This window comes from Pteronotus mesoamericanus, unplaced genomic scaffold, assembly GCF_021234165.1.
Source record: "Pteronotus mesoamericanus isolate MK-2021 breed Mesoamerican mustached bat unplaced genomic scaffold, CSHL_Meso_final contig_164, whole genome shotgun sequence".
Classification (NCBI taxonomy): domain Eukaryota; kingdom Metazoa; phylum Chordata; class Mammalia; order Chiroptera; family Mormoopidae; genus Pteronotus; species Pteronotus mesoamericanus.
In genome coordinates, this window is record NW_026555065.1 from 564511 (window position 1) to 579599 (window position 15089).

General features: G+C 37.4%; 1 protein-coding gene across 5 annotated transcripts in view; it reads right to left on the reverse strand.

The window, feature by feature from the left end:
• Positions 1–286: 286 nt before the first annotated feature.
• GLCE (glucuronic acid epimerase) overlaps positions 287–15089 on the reverse strand; it is a 98572-nt gene continuing 83769 nt past the window's right edge. For all 5 annotated transcript variants that reach the window (XM_054565221.1, XM_054565220.1, XM_054565218.1 and 2 more), the window contains 3 exons: positions 9359–9954; positions 7109–7354; positions 287–2089 (listed from right to left, as the gene is read on the reverse strand). In XM_054565221.1, coding sequence (XP_054421196.1) covers positions 1065–2089; positions 7109–7354; positions 9359–9941 — 1854 coding nt within the window. In that variant the 5' untranslated portion in view covers positions 9942–9954 and the 3' untranslated portion in view covers positions 287–1064. The remainder of the gene's footprint in view (positions 2090–7108; positions 7355–9358; positions 9955–15089) is intronic.

Sequence of the window (15089 nt, forward strand, 5' to 3'; positions counted from 1 at the left end):
AGTCAATGGGTTGAAAAGTTGATGACCAAGAATGATCTAAATAGGAAAAAACCTACTGTGATGCTTGTATGTAGTATCTGACCGAGTATTTTTCTTTAAGGGGAAAAAAATCCTAAAAGGGTAGTGGTGGTGGACTTATCAAAATTAGTAGCTCCTCCCCAAATTCAGGTTTATAATAAAATTTCCCAAATAATATTCCCCCAAATGTCCCCTCAAATAGAAAAAAACTCTTGAATGTAGTCTGAAATGAAATACAAAATTCTCGATAGTAACAAAAGAAACCATCACAATGGGGATAGAGGAGGGACAGATTGATTATCAAATCTTTACTGATTGTAGATCAAGTTTCATAAAACAGGTAACATTTTTGTAATTTCTTGTGCAGTCAACGTGTTTCATTTTAGTTGTGCTTACATTACATAACTGTGAAGCCTGAACACTGACTGTGTTTTTAATTCACACATCAAGAAAACCATAAATTCAAAATAGTCTCCATATATAACAAATTGAACAAATGCAACAAATGATCATTTGCCCCCAAGAGGTTAATCTATAGAAAAAAAATCATTTAAAAAAGTTGCACACAGTCCACTATTCAGGCTACAAGTAAGTATTTACTGTATTACAGCACATTATTTTGTAAAGTCTGCTTTCAACATAAACATAAATAATCACATTTTAAAAGCACCCCATACTAAGTTTTCAGGTAAGTGATAGACAGTTGGCCAGTTATAGCTACTTACCATTCATTTTCCCAAACCAAGAGGGACCGGGCTACCTGCGGCACTGCACAGGGTGATAAGCAAGGCAAGGCTAAACATCTTCGTTCAGCCCACTGACTAACACTTTCCTGCTCTAAATGCTCCCCACAGTTTTGGACATCCAACCCGTGGAATGCAGTTATCTCAGAAGATCGGTTTTCAGGATCATTTGTCACTTTGATGCCATCCACAAACACCTAGTCTGCGGCCTTCGGCCTTCGAACATGTGCCTATGCTCTGCTGAGACAGGGCCTGCAGTTTTCGTGCACAGCAGAGGCTGAAATAGGGTTTTGGTTGTGAGCTCTAGTTGTGCTTTGCCCTGCTGCCTTTAAGGTAGCTTTTCCACCTCTTGACAAATTCTTTGAAGATTGGGGACTCATCAATGGTGCTGAGGAGCTGCAGCTGATTGATGTGAGTGGTGTGATAGTCCCAGCGGGCCAGATTGGGAGCGATGCCAAGCATGAAGTGCCGGAGGTCATAGATGGTTCCTGAGCCAGTGTCATACAAGGGGAGCATGGCTTTCAGGGATTCCATGCCATGCTCATACAGGGACTTTGCTTCTTTCCCGAGTTTTTCTCCTGCAGTTTCTTTTAAGTCGTACAGCCCAATTAAAGAATACATAAAGCCATTTAAAACAAAAGAGCTAGGTGTGGTTGGATACTCTTCATACCAGTCATGTTTATTCATAAACACCGCTTTAACTCCATGCTGCTCTGATAGAAACTTGTAAGGGGCTGTTGCCCTTAAAGCTGAATTGAGGAATATATGGTCTTTTGTTAGTAGATAGGCCCTGACTAATGTAGAAATGGCTTGCCCTTGGGCCATGGCAGAGTACCACCCTGGCTCTAAAGACTTGAACCCTTCCCCTAACTTACGGGTTACCATAATTGGCCAGCCACCTTTCTCATCCTGGTTCCTTACCAGCCAATCACTGGCAGCGAAGAATGCAGCCATGTGGGCTGTTGTCGAGATGGTAATGTTATCAAGGAATCCTTTACCTTTTGCAATCAACCGTACCACCTTCTTGGGCATTATTTTGGTTGGCTTGACAGCTTTTGTGTTGGAGAGACCCACTCCTTTCCTGAGGTCAGTGACCAGGTCCCTGGTAATCGTGCTCCATGAAGTTCTGGGTCCAATGCCATAGTATATGTCTCTTTCTTTAAAAGCAATTAGCTGGGTATTTGAGACATAATGTATAGTGAAGAGCTGATTCTTTTCTGTAGTCTCCAGTACCACGGACACACTCCCATTTGTCAAGAACTTGAGGTCAAATGAAATAATAAAATCTTTTGTGTTCCCCAGCTGCAAAGATACACCTTCACTGGTCTCTGCAGGGGATAAAATATGCCAACAAAGACTGATTAGAATAAAACCTCTTTGTTTAAAAGTTAACTACAATTCATCTTTGATAACTACCAATCATAAAAGATTCATACTTCAACATTTTGTGTCAGATCATCATTATTATTGTTGGTCTTATTATTTTTACTAAATTAACCACAAATGATAGGTGAGTCCATGACGCTAGTGAGCATCAGGCAAAAGCTCTTATCTTCTGGCCCATGTGGTTTACATTAGAGGGTTAAGAGCAAATGGCTAAGGTATTGTGATCAAACAGCTTTATATAGATCAAATGCTGGCTGATCAGCAATTAATATACCCATTCTACAAAAAGAAAAAAATAGCCAAAAGCTAGCTGAACCCAGCTGGTCTGGCTCCACAATACATGCTCTCAATCACTATTTGATATTAAATACGATAGGTCTGTTTTCAGGTATCTGCTGGAATTGTGAATAGAATTTCTGGTAATTAAGGAATAAGTTCATGTAGTCAACAAAAAGTGAGGGAAACTGAGGGAAGTAGAGGGAGAAGCACAGGCTTTGGGGTAAAAAGAAAAAAAAACTGCCTGTATAAATTCTTACTCTACCAACTTGCTAGCTTTGAGATGTTCAATAAATATACCTCTTTGAGTCTCAGTTTGTTCACATGTTAAATAGAGATAATATTACTCTGCAAGGTAACTGTGAGAACTTAAGATTATGGCTTTGACCACAATAAAAAAACAATGATAGTGATTAGTATTAGTATTCTGAAGCCATTGGCTTCAGAAGCTGACAGAATAGTAGAAGCTGTTCAGTCTGGCAAATGATTTGGCAAATTATCAAATAGAAAATTTCTCTTGAATATTTGTAGTACAATAATAACTGACTCCCCAGAATGTGGCTTTATCTATACTGCTGTGCTAGATCTACCACACAAAGAAATTAAGGACATTAAATCAGAGAGCATCAGCAGCAGCAGCAAGAAAAACAACCAAAAAATGTCATACGAATTTTATAATATTAAAGGTAAATATAAATATCTTGGTCTTTATAGAGCTTAAATATTCAAAACACATTCACATGTATTATCGCATTTGATCCTTAAAATAATCTACTGAGGCTGGAAGAGCAGGAATGACTGCTTTCATTTCAGGATGAAGAGATAGAAGCTTTGCAAGGTTAAAAGTTTTGTCCAAAGCCAAACGCTCATTAGTGGTGGAGTAGGGACTAGAAACTCAAAGACTGTGAAAAAGAAATGATATTGGAAGTGGCATTCTCATGAGAATAATCAGTGGAAGAGTTATTTCTCTTAAATATGACCAGAGAATCAGATCTGCTTTGAGTAGTCCTTGAGGAAATCTTCAGTGTGTCACCAAGAACGAAGATTGGAAAGGCGAACAATGATAGTGTATGCAGTGTGGTTAGTTTGGAGAGTATTAGCATGCTGAGTTGATCGTTAACTCTCCTAACACTGGACTTTACCAGTCTGGATATAATTGACCCAAGGCTCTTAATTATTTCATCTGATGGACAATTATGGAAATTATATTAAGAGTGAGAACATCTTGACAGACTGATGCATCAAATGATGCTCTGAGTGATTTTTGAAAAAGGGATAACAGAAGTATACTTATACAGTAAAAATCCATTTAATCTGGAAAAATGTCAACATGCAATCTCTCTCTTAACTACTATTTTTCTGCATCAATAGTAAAATGGAATCTGATGCTCAGTACATCCCTGAACACTACAGGATTCTGTTGACTTCGAATCACTCATGATTGAATTATATTCAGCAAAGCAGACTATTTTGAGTGCTTATTTTTTCATTCTTAGGGTAATGCCTCACTGTCAGACAGGAGTATTAACTAGGACATCTATTTTCACCAAAATGGGTAACAATGACTTTAGAAGTCCAAATGGGAGGAAGATGAAGAAGTACCTATTTTTCTCCCAGAATTCCATTCTGATTTTCACTTTCTGTGTACAAATTCAATGAAATCATATAGTGTAGTCAATCATTTTATGTCTCAATATAACAAATTAGTTCAAAGAACTCCTATGGAATGATGCCATGGAATGTAACATTAAAAAAAAACCACTATTAATTTTCCTAAAACCTCACACCACCAGAGGGGATTATTGAGCCACACAAGAGAAGTGACAGAGAAGTCACAATCCCCAATTTAAATCAATCTACTGACAATCATATCTTCATGGCAATTTTATGAGATCATTTTTTTTAATTCCCATTTTATGGACGTACAGAAAGGTTAAATAACCTGTCAACATCATTCAGAGGAGCTGAATGGCAGAAAATGCAATGTGACTATGGTTGGGGCAACCACAGTGCTTTAAATCTACTAATAAAAAATTCTGAGTTTCCTAACTGTTTGAAATCCATGACCTTTTCTCTCTCTAAGTAGTTATTCTTGGGAATCATGACAAGTGTCTATTTTTAGTACATGTGTACACGTACTTTAGGCAACACAGAATGATAAACATTTAAGAGTAGTAGCCTTTAAATCAATGTTTTCACAAACCGTTATGACTCATAACAGTATAAAACGCGAACCGTTATGACTCATTCATTTAATCAACAGGTTTACTATGTGGAATGAGAAGAGGCCCTACTCAAAACCTCCAGAAACGCTGAGAGATAAGGGTCAGGCAGAGGAAGAGAAGCTCACAAGAAGCCTGAGAAAGACTGGCTGCAGAGAGAGGGAAAAGTAAGGTCACGGGAATGAAGTAAAGAGAGTGCTTTGAGAAAGAAAAAGCTAATTTAATTTTTTAAAAAGATTTCATTTATTTGATTCTAGAGTGAGGGGAAAAGAGGGAAAGAAATATCAGTGTGAGAGAGAAACATGAATCAGTTGCCTCATGACTCAACCAGGGTCCCTGGCCCACAACCCAGGCATGTGCCCTGGCAGGGAATTGAACTGGTGACCTTTTACTTTGCAGGCCTCAGCTGGACCAACTGAGCCATGCTGGTCAGAGCAAAAACTAAATAATTTAATACAGTAGGACAGGTATAAGGTTTTAGTTCATTCCATTTTAAAGAGGAGGAACAAAATATCATTCAACAAACAAAACAATAAAAAAATATGCTGCAGACCCATGTTATGATTCTTTCCTCTCAATGATTTTGTACCTTTTCAAGAAGGAAAAAAAATCGATGCCAAAAAAGAAAAAAACAAAAGGCCAACAGCATTCAGGCCTTGGTTCTCCAGGGTGGCCTCTCACTTAGGTACATACTTTTACGTACAAGTCCCGATTTCTTCTCAACAGTGATTTTCTGAATCTATCTCCCATGAGGTCTATGTTTTCTAAGAAGCCTTACCTCACATACCAACACCTTAATGAAAAAGACCCACCTCTGGGACTTCTTTCTCCTGCTCTAAGCAACAACTCCCATGTAACTCCAACTCACTCTCCCTCCAACACGTGTTGACTGCAACACCAGGCATACCCAGGCTATCAAAACAAGCACTCCATCCCCAGCATGCACACTCCCACCAACAGGGAGTTCCAACTGTAGCTTGCGTCCTATGGCAGAGTTCACAGACAGCGTTCCCTCCTCCACATGCTTAAAACCACCTTAGGAAGTAACTATATCTCCAGCTACTGGCTCCAGAAAGAAGGGCTAAAGTGAAGGTCCCTCACTTTGTATGAGGGGACCTATCTTTTGTATTACCCAGGGCATCCAAAAATGCACCATGAAGCCTATTGCTCTAAATAAGATAAAGTTCAAAAGATTGTTCTAGAAAAATTCCCAGCACTTGAGGGGATCAAAATGAGGGTTGCTATTTTCCACCCTACTCCAGACACCATTAGTAATTAGTGCAAAAATAAGTGTCTTTGGTGCACCCTAAACCAGATATCCTTTTGCTTAATCTAATCATTTCCTTCTGCAATAACCTCTTAGGTATCACAAGCTCTAAATATTCTTAAACATTTCCACATACTTTCTCACCCAGCCAAACCTGCTGTCTTACAATAAGCAAAGATGTTCTATATACTGGAATATCACAGAATGGCACAGGAGAAAAGTTCTAGTTACAATAAAAATGAAAGGTCACTCATTATTTGCACTGCATTAAGCACTCATAAATCCATTACTTAAGGCCATTCAGAATGAGTAGATTTGTATTGTGGCTTTCAAGGTCTGTGAATTACACAGTCATCAATAAAGGACAAGGAGAGAATACAGAAGAAGTTGTATAACCTTTTCTCTTTTTCTATTTACTGACTGCAAGGTTGGCGGGAGGGCAAGAATGAGTTCTGTTCTTGACGACATTTCCCTATAGAGAATTTAAGCCTGAGGTGCTAAAATTATTTCATTGTCTTTTTAAGTAATGGACTCATTAATTCTCATGGATATTGATTAGTAGAGAAAAATGCATTACATCCTAATTAATGAGACTGTCTTAGTAAAAGGGGAAATGTTGCATAAAGTTAATTTGATTTTATAAATGATTTTATTAATGAAATTGTTTTATATGAAGTTTGAGACAATCTAGTACATTAACAAAATTCAATATGGGAAGCAGGCCTAAGTTGCTAATGCTGTCTTACCTTGAAAAAAATTAAAAGCTATTGGTAAAAAATAGGCAAAAGAAAGGATAGCTCTTTCTATAAAGGAATATTTCTACCTTAATGCCAAATATTTAAAAAATTAAAGAATACTGTACTGAAATATTAAAATAAACAAAGAAACTTCATTCTTATGGGATATGGGTCCCTGGGAGGTGATGCATGCCATGCAGTAACCTGGGTCTAAATATTCAATCTATGCATAGAGTTTGGCTCTTTACACAATAAATATGCCTTTTGTAACCTTGAATGTTTAGCTGTTTCTTTATTAGGGATTTCTTTCACTTAGGGAGTGACACCATTTGTTTCTTTATATACGTAATATAAAGGCTCTGCTGCTGTGTGTTTTGAAACAAACAAAAAAAAGTTTTAAGAGTGACTCAGATGCCATAAATTAATATAAAATTAGCAGATACACAATATATCACTTACCTGGAGCAATGAATTGTTTAACATTGGTGAATCTAGACTTATCAGCCACACTAGCCATAAAGCAGCCCTTTGGCACAGTCCAGTCACTGGGCTTGCTAGTTTTGTCCCTATCTTCTGCTGCCTCATATACCTCTATGTGAGGAGGTTTCTCCGTTAGATTCTTGCTGTAATGACTCAATCCATACTGTGCAATTTGGATTGGGTAGAAATAGCCTTGAGGTCCCCATTGTGTAGATAAAGGTACACCTATAAAATAGAGAAACAAAATAAATAATCATGTCCAGATACTTATAAGTTTGTTCTGAACACCACTCTTCACTGTCTTACTTCTCGGGATATTATATAGTTATCAGCAAAATTTGAGCTTCCTTATTATACTGTCTTCGTATTTGACTAAAAAATAGTACCAAGTTAACCAGGTATGAAAAACAAAATTAGGTATTCTCTCACTTTCATTTATTATTCAATGACAGACAGCAATGCAATGTTGTAGATTATCTTTTAAGGACTGACTTTTTATGTAACTTTTGCTCATAGCTACAGATGTGATGTTTCATACTTCTGTTTCATAGACTGAAGTTTTACACAATTTAAATACATGTAGGTAATGTTGCCATAGTTTTATTATAGAATATCAATCCTAAAACTTCTTAAACATTTATAATTAACAATAAAGTTAATTGCATACTCCTCTCTCTCCGATGTCAAGATGTATTCTCAAAAGTATATAATCTGATGGTTAAAGCATTTCCTTAAGAGCTCAGTTATGATTAAGCAACTTAAAGTATAAACAAGCTTGCGACTCTTTTTCACATCCTTCATGTCAAAATGTAATTCTTGAGAACAAGGAGTGTTTTTTAAGTGAAGAAAAGCTGTATATTTAAACATAGATTCTTGAAATAATTCATTAATGTATTACCTCTTCGAAAGTTCTAAGGAAAGCCTTTAAGTATTTGGTGTCAGTATTTATTTTAGTAATTACCTACATGGGAAATACAATCATACCACATTGTATTGTTGCATCATGGTGTACGTGGTGAGTGATAAACTCCTGTCTGTATGTAGTTCTGGTCCTAGCAGAAACTAGGAACCTATAAAACTGTATGTGTTCTGACGTAGTTTTGACACAGTTGAAGAAATTAGGGGCCAAAGAGGCCAAGAATCCTAGGCTATAAACAAACATTTTAATTTCTGAATTCTTTCTCCAGAGGGGGATTTGTTTTTTCAAAATTCAAACAGAATTATTTTCATTTAATAAAAGGAAGGCTTATACAAGCCCATTAAAGATGGGTGATAACTATTTACAATAATGTACAATTGGTCTAAGAACTGATAGACTTGATCAATGGAACAGAGGGCCAGAAACATACTCTAGTATTCAATATATTTTAGTATAATGATAAAGCTTGTATCATGAAAAGAGGAGACTATTCAAAACATGATAGGAAAAAAGTCTAAAGTAGATCCTAACTTTTTAGCATTTACCAAAACATTAACCAATTTAGCTTTGCTAAAAAGTTAAATGTTAAAAAAAAAGACTGTTAGAATAGTTGAGCATGGTGTGGCAAATGACATAAGCACAAAAGGAAGAGGTTAAAAAACATCCCTAAGTTTAGTAAATAGGACTGAAAACTTCTAACATTAGCAAATCATATGTAAATGAAAAGTCAAATTCAATGTGGCTTTCTGATCCTAGGTTTGAAATACAAATTTCAAATAGTACTAATATACTCATAAGAAATACCCACTGCTCCAAGTTTGAAAGAAAATCTGCAATAGGTTATAGCAGTTCAGAATAGGTTGAGAGAAAATTGTATCTATCTATTGTCTAGTTCTGAGGACCTGAAGCCTCCATCCAGAGATGGGACCTGGCTAATCTGGTAACAAGACTATATATTGTGACATTGATGGGTCCACTGAATGACCTTTGTTCTTTTCCCATCTCCTCTCATGGGATAATTCTATATTTGAACCAAAATTTCTAGAGATCCTGTGCCTTGGTCTTACTAGTGAAAATTTTAGATTCTGAGGCAGCTTAATGGACTAATCCTATTTGATCTGGTATAAATCACACCATCTAGAAAGCTGCCCTAGGTTCAGAATAAATTGTTTCTCCCTGCTAAGTCAGAGTGATGAAAGGTCTCTTGATAGTAAGCTACATATGTACTTGCTATACAATGAATACCTACAGTTTCTTATTCCTCAACACAATCAGGATAGAAAAATGCAGTGTAGCAGAGATATACTAACCTTCAACCCCACTTATGCACTTGACTCTGTCTCGGACTTCCACATTGTAGCCTTCAAAGGACATAAACACACCATCAGGGTGATAAGGAGCTCTCTGTGCATAGACTTTGGAATAGCTATGAGAGAATTCAAACCGATCATAGCCATCATACTGAACCACCTTTCCATAGACGTCAAAATATTTCTCTATCCAAGTGAATGGAAGAAAGATTTCATTCCCCTCTCGTCTCCCTTTAATTGTGTGGTCATCATTTATGAGACAGTCAATTTCTTCATATTTGAGCCCTAACACCTTGCTCCCCCCATTGCTATTGAAGCCCCCAGCGACAGGGGGTGCTTTCTGCTGTTCCAGAGGAAATGCCTCCTCTGAGTGTTTGGCCAGATGATTCACATAGTTGTTACTCTCAGACGCTGCTGCTCTTTTTTCTAATCCATCCACTCTGAAGCCACTACTCAAGTGCCGTGGAAACTGGATAGCTTTGTCGCTGGAACACTTATTCCACAAAAGTACCGTCACCAAAGTGAAGAGTGCGCAGATGATAATCAAAGTCTTATAGTTGACCCGAGCTGCCAAGCAACGCATATTCAGACCATACCTATGGAGTCAAGAAGAAAAATTCATGCAAAGATGTACTACTGACATTTCACAAGATAAGGTTTTATTTTTTATGTTGAATAACCACATTTGGGAAATTTTATTAATTGCATGTAATCTAATCAGATTTGAAATTACTAACTCAAACTTTTCAGCAGTCACAAAGAGGTGCTTGCCTCTCTTATTGGTTGGCCCAAAAGTTCATTTGTTTTTTTCCATAAGATGGCTCTAGTAGTGCTTAGTTCTCTTTAACTTCATTTGAAACAATTCTGTTAGAGTGTATTGTGACAGCTGTCATATCAGCGTTTATTTTTAAAAAATTTACCAAATTGATGAATTTTTGTGCAGCTATTTTAATACTGAAGATGGAAGGAAATATGCAACATTTTTGGCATATCGTATTTTATTGTTTCAAGAAAGGTAAAAGTGCAACTGAAACACACAGAAAAGATTTGTGCAGTGTATGGAGAAGGTACTGTGACCGATGGAATGTGTCAAAGTGGTGTGCAAAGTTTTGTGTTGGAGAGTTCTCACTGGACTATGCTCCATGGTCTGGTAGACCAGTTGAAGTTGATAGTGATCAAATTGAGACATTAACTGAGAACAATCAATGTTCTACCATGTGAGAGATAGCCAGCATACTCAAAATATCCAAATCAATAAAGTTATTGGTGAAAATGAAAAATATGTCTTTTAGGTTACAGAAAAAAAAAACAAACAAACTTTTTGGCTAACCCAATAAAATGCTCAGTTGGCACGATCCTCTAAAGCAGATATTCCCAAACTTTCTCTGTTTGTGGCTCCATTTGTACCTTAGTCATTTTTTTCACAAAGCCCATGGGCCCAAAGAAACATCTAATAGTTTCATTTATTAATTAAGTAGCTGGGCCCAAACAACTTAGTACACATTTTTGTCTTAACAACTTAGTAGCTGTTTAAAAAAAGGCAACAGGTCTTGCTAAGGTAAACACTGACAACCATGCTGTCCAATGCAACAGTGAATTTTTAGTGCTCGCCCTACTTGATCCCTTAGCAGTATAAAACAGTCTATGACTCCTTGTTCAAACACTTTCTTCCCATGGCTTCTAGGGCACCATTCTGTCTTGGTTCTCCTTATACCCCACTGACTGCTCCGACTCGCTCACGTTTGATCGCTCCTTCTCGTCCCTCTGAATCTCAGTGTTGGAGTGCCACAGGTCCCAGTCCTCAGACCTCTTTTTTAAAAAAATCTCTTTATCTCCCAAAGTTCCATCTCCAGGCCAGACCTTTCTTCAGAACTGCAGACACATATATCTAAGTGGTAATCCAAATAAATGTCATCTTTACTTGGTGGTCAAAAGGACTTTGAAATATAACACCCAAAACTTAACTCCTAATCTTTCCTCTCAATCTGTTTCTCATTTCTAACTGCTCAGATCAGAAATCTGGAGTCCTCTGTCGCTCACCCCATATCCCATCAGTCAGCAAATCCTATTGGCTCTACCTTCAAATTATACTCAAAATCTACCCTCTTTTCTGTTACCTCTATTACCATCTCAGAGCCACTGTCATCGCTCATTTGGAATACTGCAATGATATCCAAACTGGTCTCCGTGCGTCTGTCCTTGCTCTACCACTCTACCCCTGAGTCTGCTTTCAACACAGCAAGCAGTCAGAATGACGCTTTTAAATATAAATTAGATCATGTCATTCCAGTCATGACTGGAGAAGAATTTGATGCTGTTGTCCCTGCTGGCCTGCATGTAAGCAGCCCCAACTGCCTGTTGCTGGGGTCATTGGGAAATATGAAAAATTATGGGTCAGTTAAAATATGTGCAATATATGGAATATTTCAGCCTGCTGAGAGTAAAGGGAATAGTCTCGCTGCTGTTTGCTATAGTAGGTCTGTAATTTATTTTGTTGTAAATCCACAACTATTTCTTTAGAAGATTTTACATATATTTCTAAAAAGAGGGTAAAAAGAGGGAGAAAGAGAGGGATAGAAACACTGCTGTGAGAGAGAAACATCCATCAGTTGCCTCTCACATGTGCCCCCATCAAAGATTGAACCTGTAACCCAGGCATGTGCCCAGGCCAAGAACTGATCCAGGGACTTTCACTTTGCTGGACGACGCCCAACCAACCGAGTCACACCGGCTAGGGCGGCACAGCTAATTCTACCGTTTGTAGTCCTCCTTCCCCATTTCCTTTCAATAGCGTCAATGAGATTTTTCTCTTTAAATCAAAGCCCAAGATGAAAACGTTTAATGAAAAATTACACAATGAATTTCTGTTTTTCAAGAAGATCGATGGTGAATGTGTAATCCATTCATTTAATTCCAAGAGAAGGTAAACTTTGAGCCCCTGCCTGTCTGAAAACAACTTTGTTCTGCTTTCACCTTTGATTGTTTGGATCCTATATCCTTGGTTGTACAGTATTTTCTTTAGAAATGTAGGCAATATTTTCCTGTCTTAAAGCATTAAAGGTTACTGATGAGAAGTTTGATTTCGGACTGATACTTATCACTTTGTACACAACTTTTCTCTGGATCTTTTATCCTAGGAATTCTGCAGTTCCACGTGAATGCGTTACAGTATGATATCTGATTCACAATTTCAGTACTTCATGTGACCTTTCAATCTGAAAACTCGTGTTCTCTTACACTTGTTTAAGGATGTAGTATCTTCTTGCAGCTCTGAGTATATTAGAGTTCCTTTTTTGTAAAGTTCTCTCTGGTTAACTGTATTTTTTCTAGTGCAATTTTTTCTGATTATTTTAGTCTTTCATGCCATTAGTTTTCTTCACATGCTTGGTAATTTCTAGTTACTTATTAATACTTAGGCCCGAATGACTCATTAGCCAACACAGATTTTCTCTGTAGTTACAGAGAAACTGTCTAAGTGGTCTGTTTTTTGATTCGATTGCTCTCCTGAGGGGGCCTCTGTGTAGGCTAGATATACAGTGTTCTTTTAGGGTGTGTAGGAGAGGAGCCAGCAGGCTCTCTAAATGCCAGAATAAAGATGGCATTTGTTTTGGGGACATAACTTGTACTCTAGAAGGCTTAGCTTTCTCCAATTTTTCTAAAGAAAACCTGCCTGGTGTTTTGCCTGGGTTCATGCCAGCTATCTATGGTCCAAGTGTAGGGGTAGGAGAGGTATGGGGAAGTGAGAAGAGGGTGCCTTCTAGTACTCAAAAAGAGATCCAGAAATTGTTCAATTATCACTCTTGAGTAGTCTTTCTATTTGCTGTTTTTGGCTTCTTCATTTTTTTTTTTTTTATCTCTATACATTTTATTTCAGTGGAGCATCAGAAGGAAAAGGAGGCAGAGATATGGGTTTAATTTATCTTGGAAATAATAACAGATTTTAAGAGCTAGAATCAAATAACATTTTATCATCTGCATTATTACTATGAGGGAAATGTGTTGAATGCTAAAAAAACAAAGTGTGGTATAAGCAAACCTTCAGAGAATTTCCTTATATTGTAGTATGAGTAAACTGATAACACTAAATGGTGTTTACTTTACAAAATTCCTTTATTAAAAACATGTATCTGGCCCTGACTGGTGTGGCTCAGTTGGTTGGGCGTCATTCCACAAACTGAAAAGGTCACTGGTTCAGTTCCTGGTCAGGACACATGCCTGGGTTGTGTGCTCAGTCCCTGGTTAGGGCTAAGAGGCAACCAATTGATGTTTCTCTCTCACATCGATGTTTCTCTTCCTTTCTTTCTCCCCCCTTTCCCTCTCTCTAAAGATAAATAAATAAAATCTTAAAATAAAACCCCAAACACTTATCTGCCAAAATTTGAATCATCTGTCAACATTCAGACCAATTAAAATAGAAATATGAAGCTTTTTGTCCCATTTTTGAGAAGTGTTCATTTTCTGTGACTCAAATGAGTATAACCTTGCTTACGAGAACTAGGCTACTATTACGATGGGGCACATGAGGCAAAGGTAAAGACAAATCATAATTAAAAACTTTCAATAACTTCTATGCCCAGATTTTATCTGATACCATTTCTTACTAGAAAGCAATCAGGGCTTCTTAGAGAAATAGAAGATTCCAGGTCTGGGGCCTTACCATGACAGAAAACAAAGAAGACTTTCAAATATCAATGGGATCATAATCTAGGGGATCAATAAAGTAGAAGAGGACAAATAAAAGAAGACTGAAAATGTACTGATAATTACTGAAGCTGAAAGATGCCTGGGAGGTTCACTATATTTTTCTTTATACTTTGTTTAAATGTTGCCATAATTTAAAACATAGTATCATAGCAAAAAGACACAGGACAGGGATTAGCCTGAAAGATCCCCTTCCCTACTTGTCAAAGTTGGGAGAATTAAGACTGACACTAACTGACCCAATAAAAGTCAGTGAGTCACCAATGATATTAAAAAAGAAGAAAGCCAGAAAAAAAAAAAACTTACATCATCTTCTGAGCTGGTTAAAGAACTTACATATCTGACCTTTGAAGGAGAACAAACCAATAGCCTCAGATGTTGAAAAAATCATATTTTACAGAAAAATTGTGGCTAATAATGTAGAAAAAATTCGTTTTTTAAAAAATAATTATTGCATTTTTTCATTACTATTTAGCCCCCTTACACCTTCTCCCCCACGGCAATCACCACACTGTTGTCTCCGAACATCAGCCCTTTTTCCTTTTGCTCCATTCCTCCATCCCCTCCTGACAGTCCCCCCACCCTCCCGGTTAGCTGTCGTCCTGCTATCTACGGGCCTGTCTCTATTTTGCTTGTTAGTTCAGTTTGTTCATTAGATTCCACATATGAATGAAATCATGCGGTACTTGTCTTTCTCTGACTGGCTTATTTCACTTAGCATAATGTTCTCCTGGTTCATCCATCCTGTCACAAAGGGTAAAACTTTCCTCTTTTTTACAGCCATGTAGTATTCCATTACACAATGTCCCTTATTTGTTTTACCCACTCATATGCTAATGGACACATGGGCTGCCTCTGTATTTTGGTGACTGTAAATAATGCTGCAATAAACATAGGGGTGCTTGTGTTCTTTTGAATTAAGTGTTTTGGATTCCTTTGGATATATTCCCAGAAGTGGGACTGCTGGGTCAAAAGTCAGATCCATTTTTAGTTTTTTGAAGTATCTCCATACTGCTTTCCATAGTGGCTG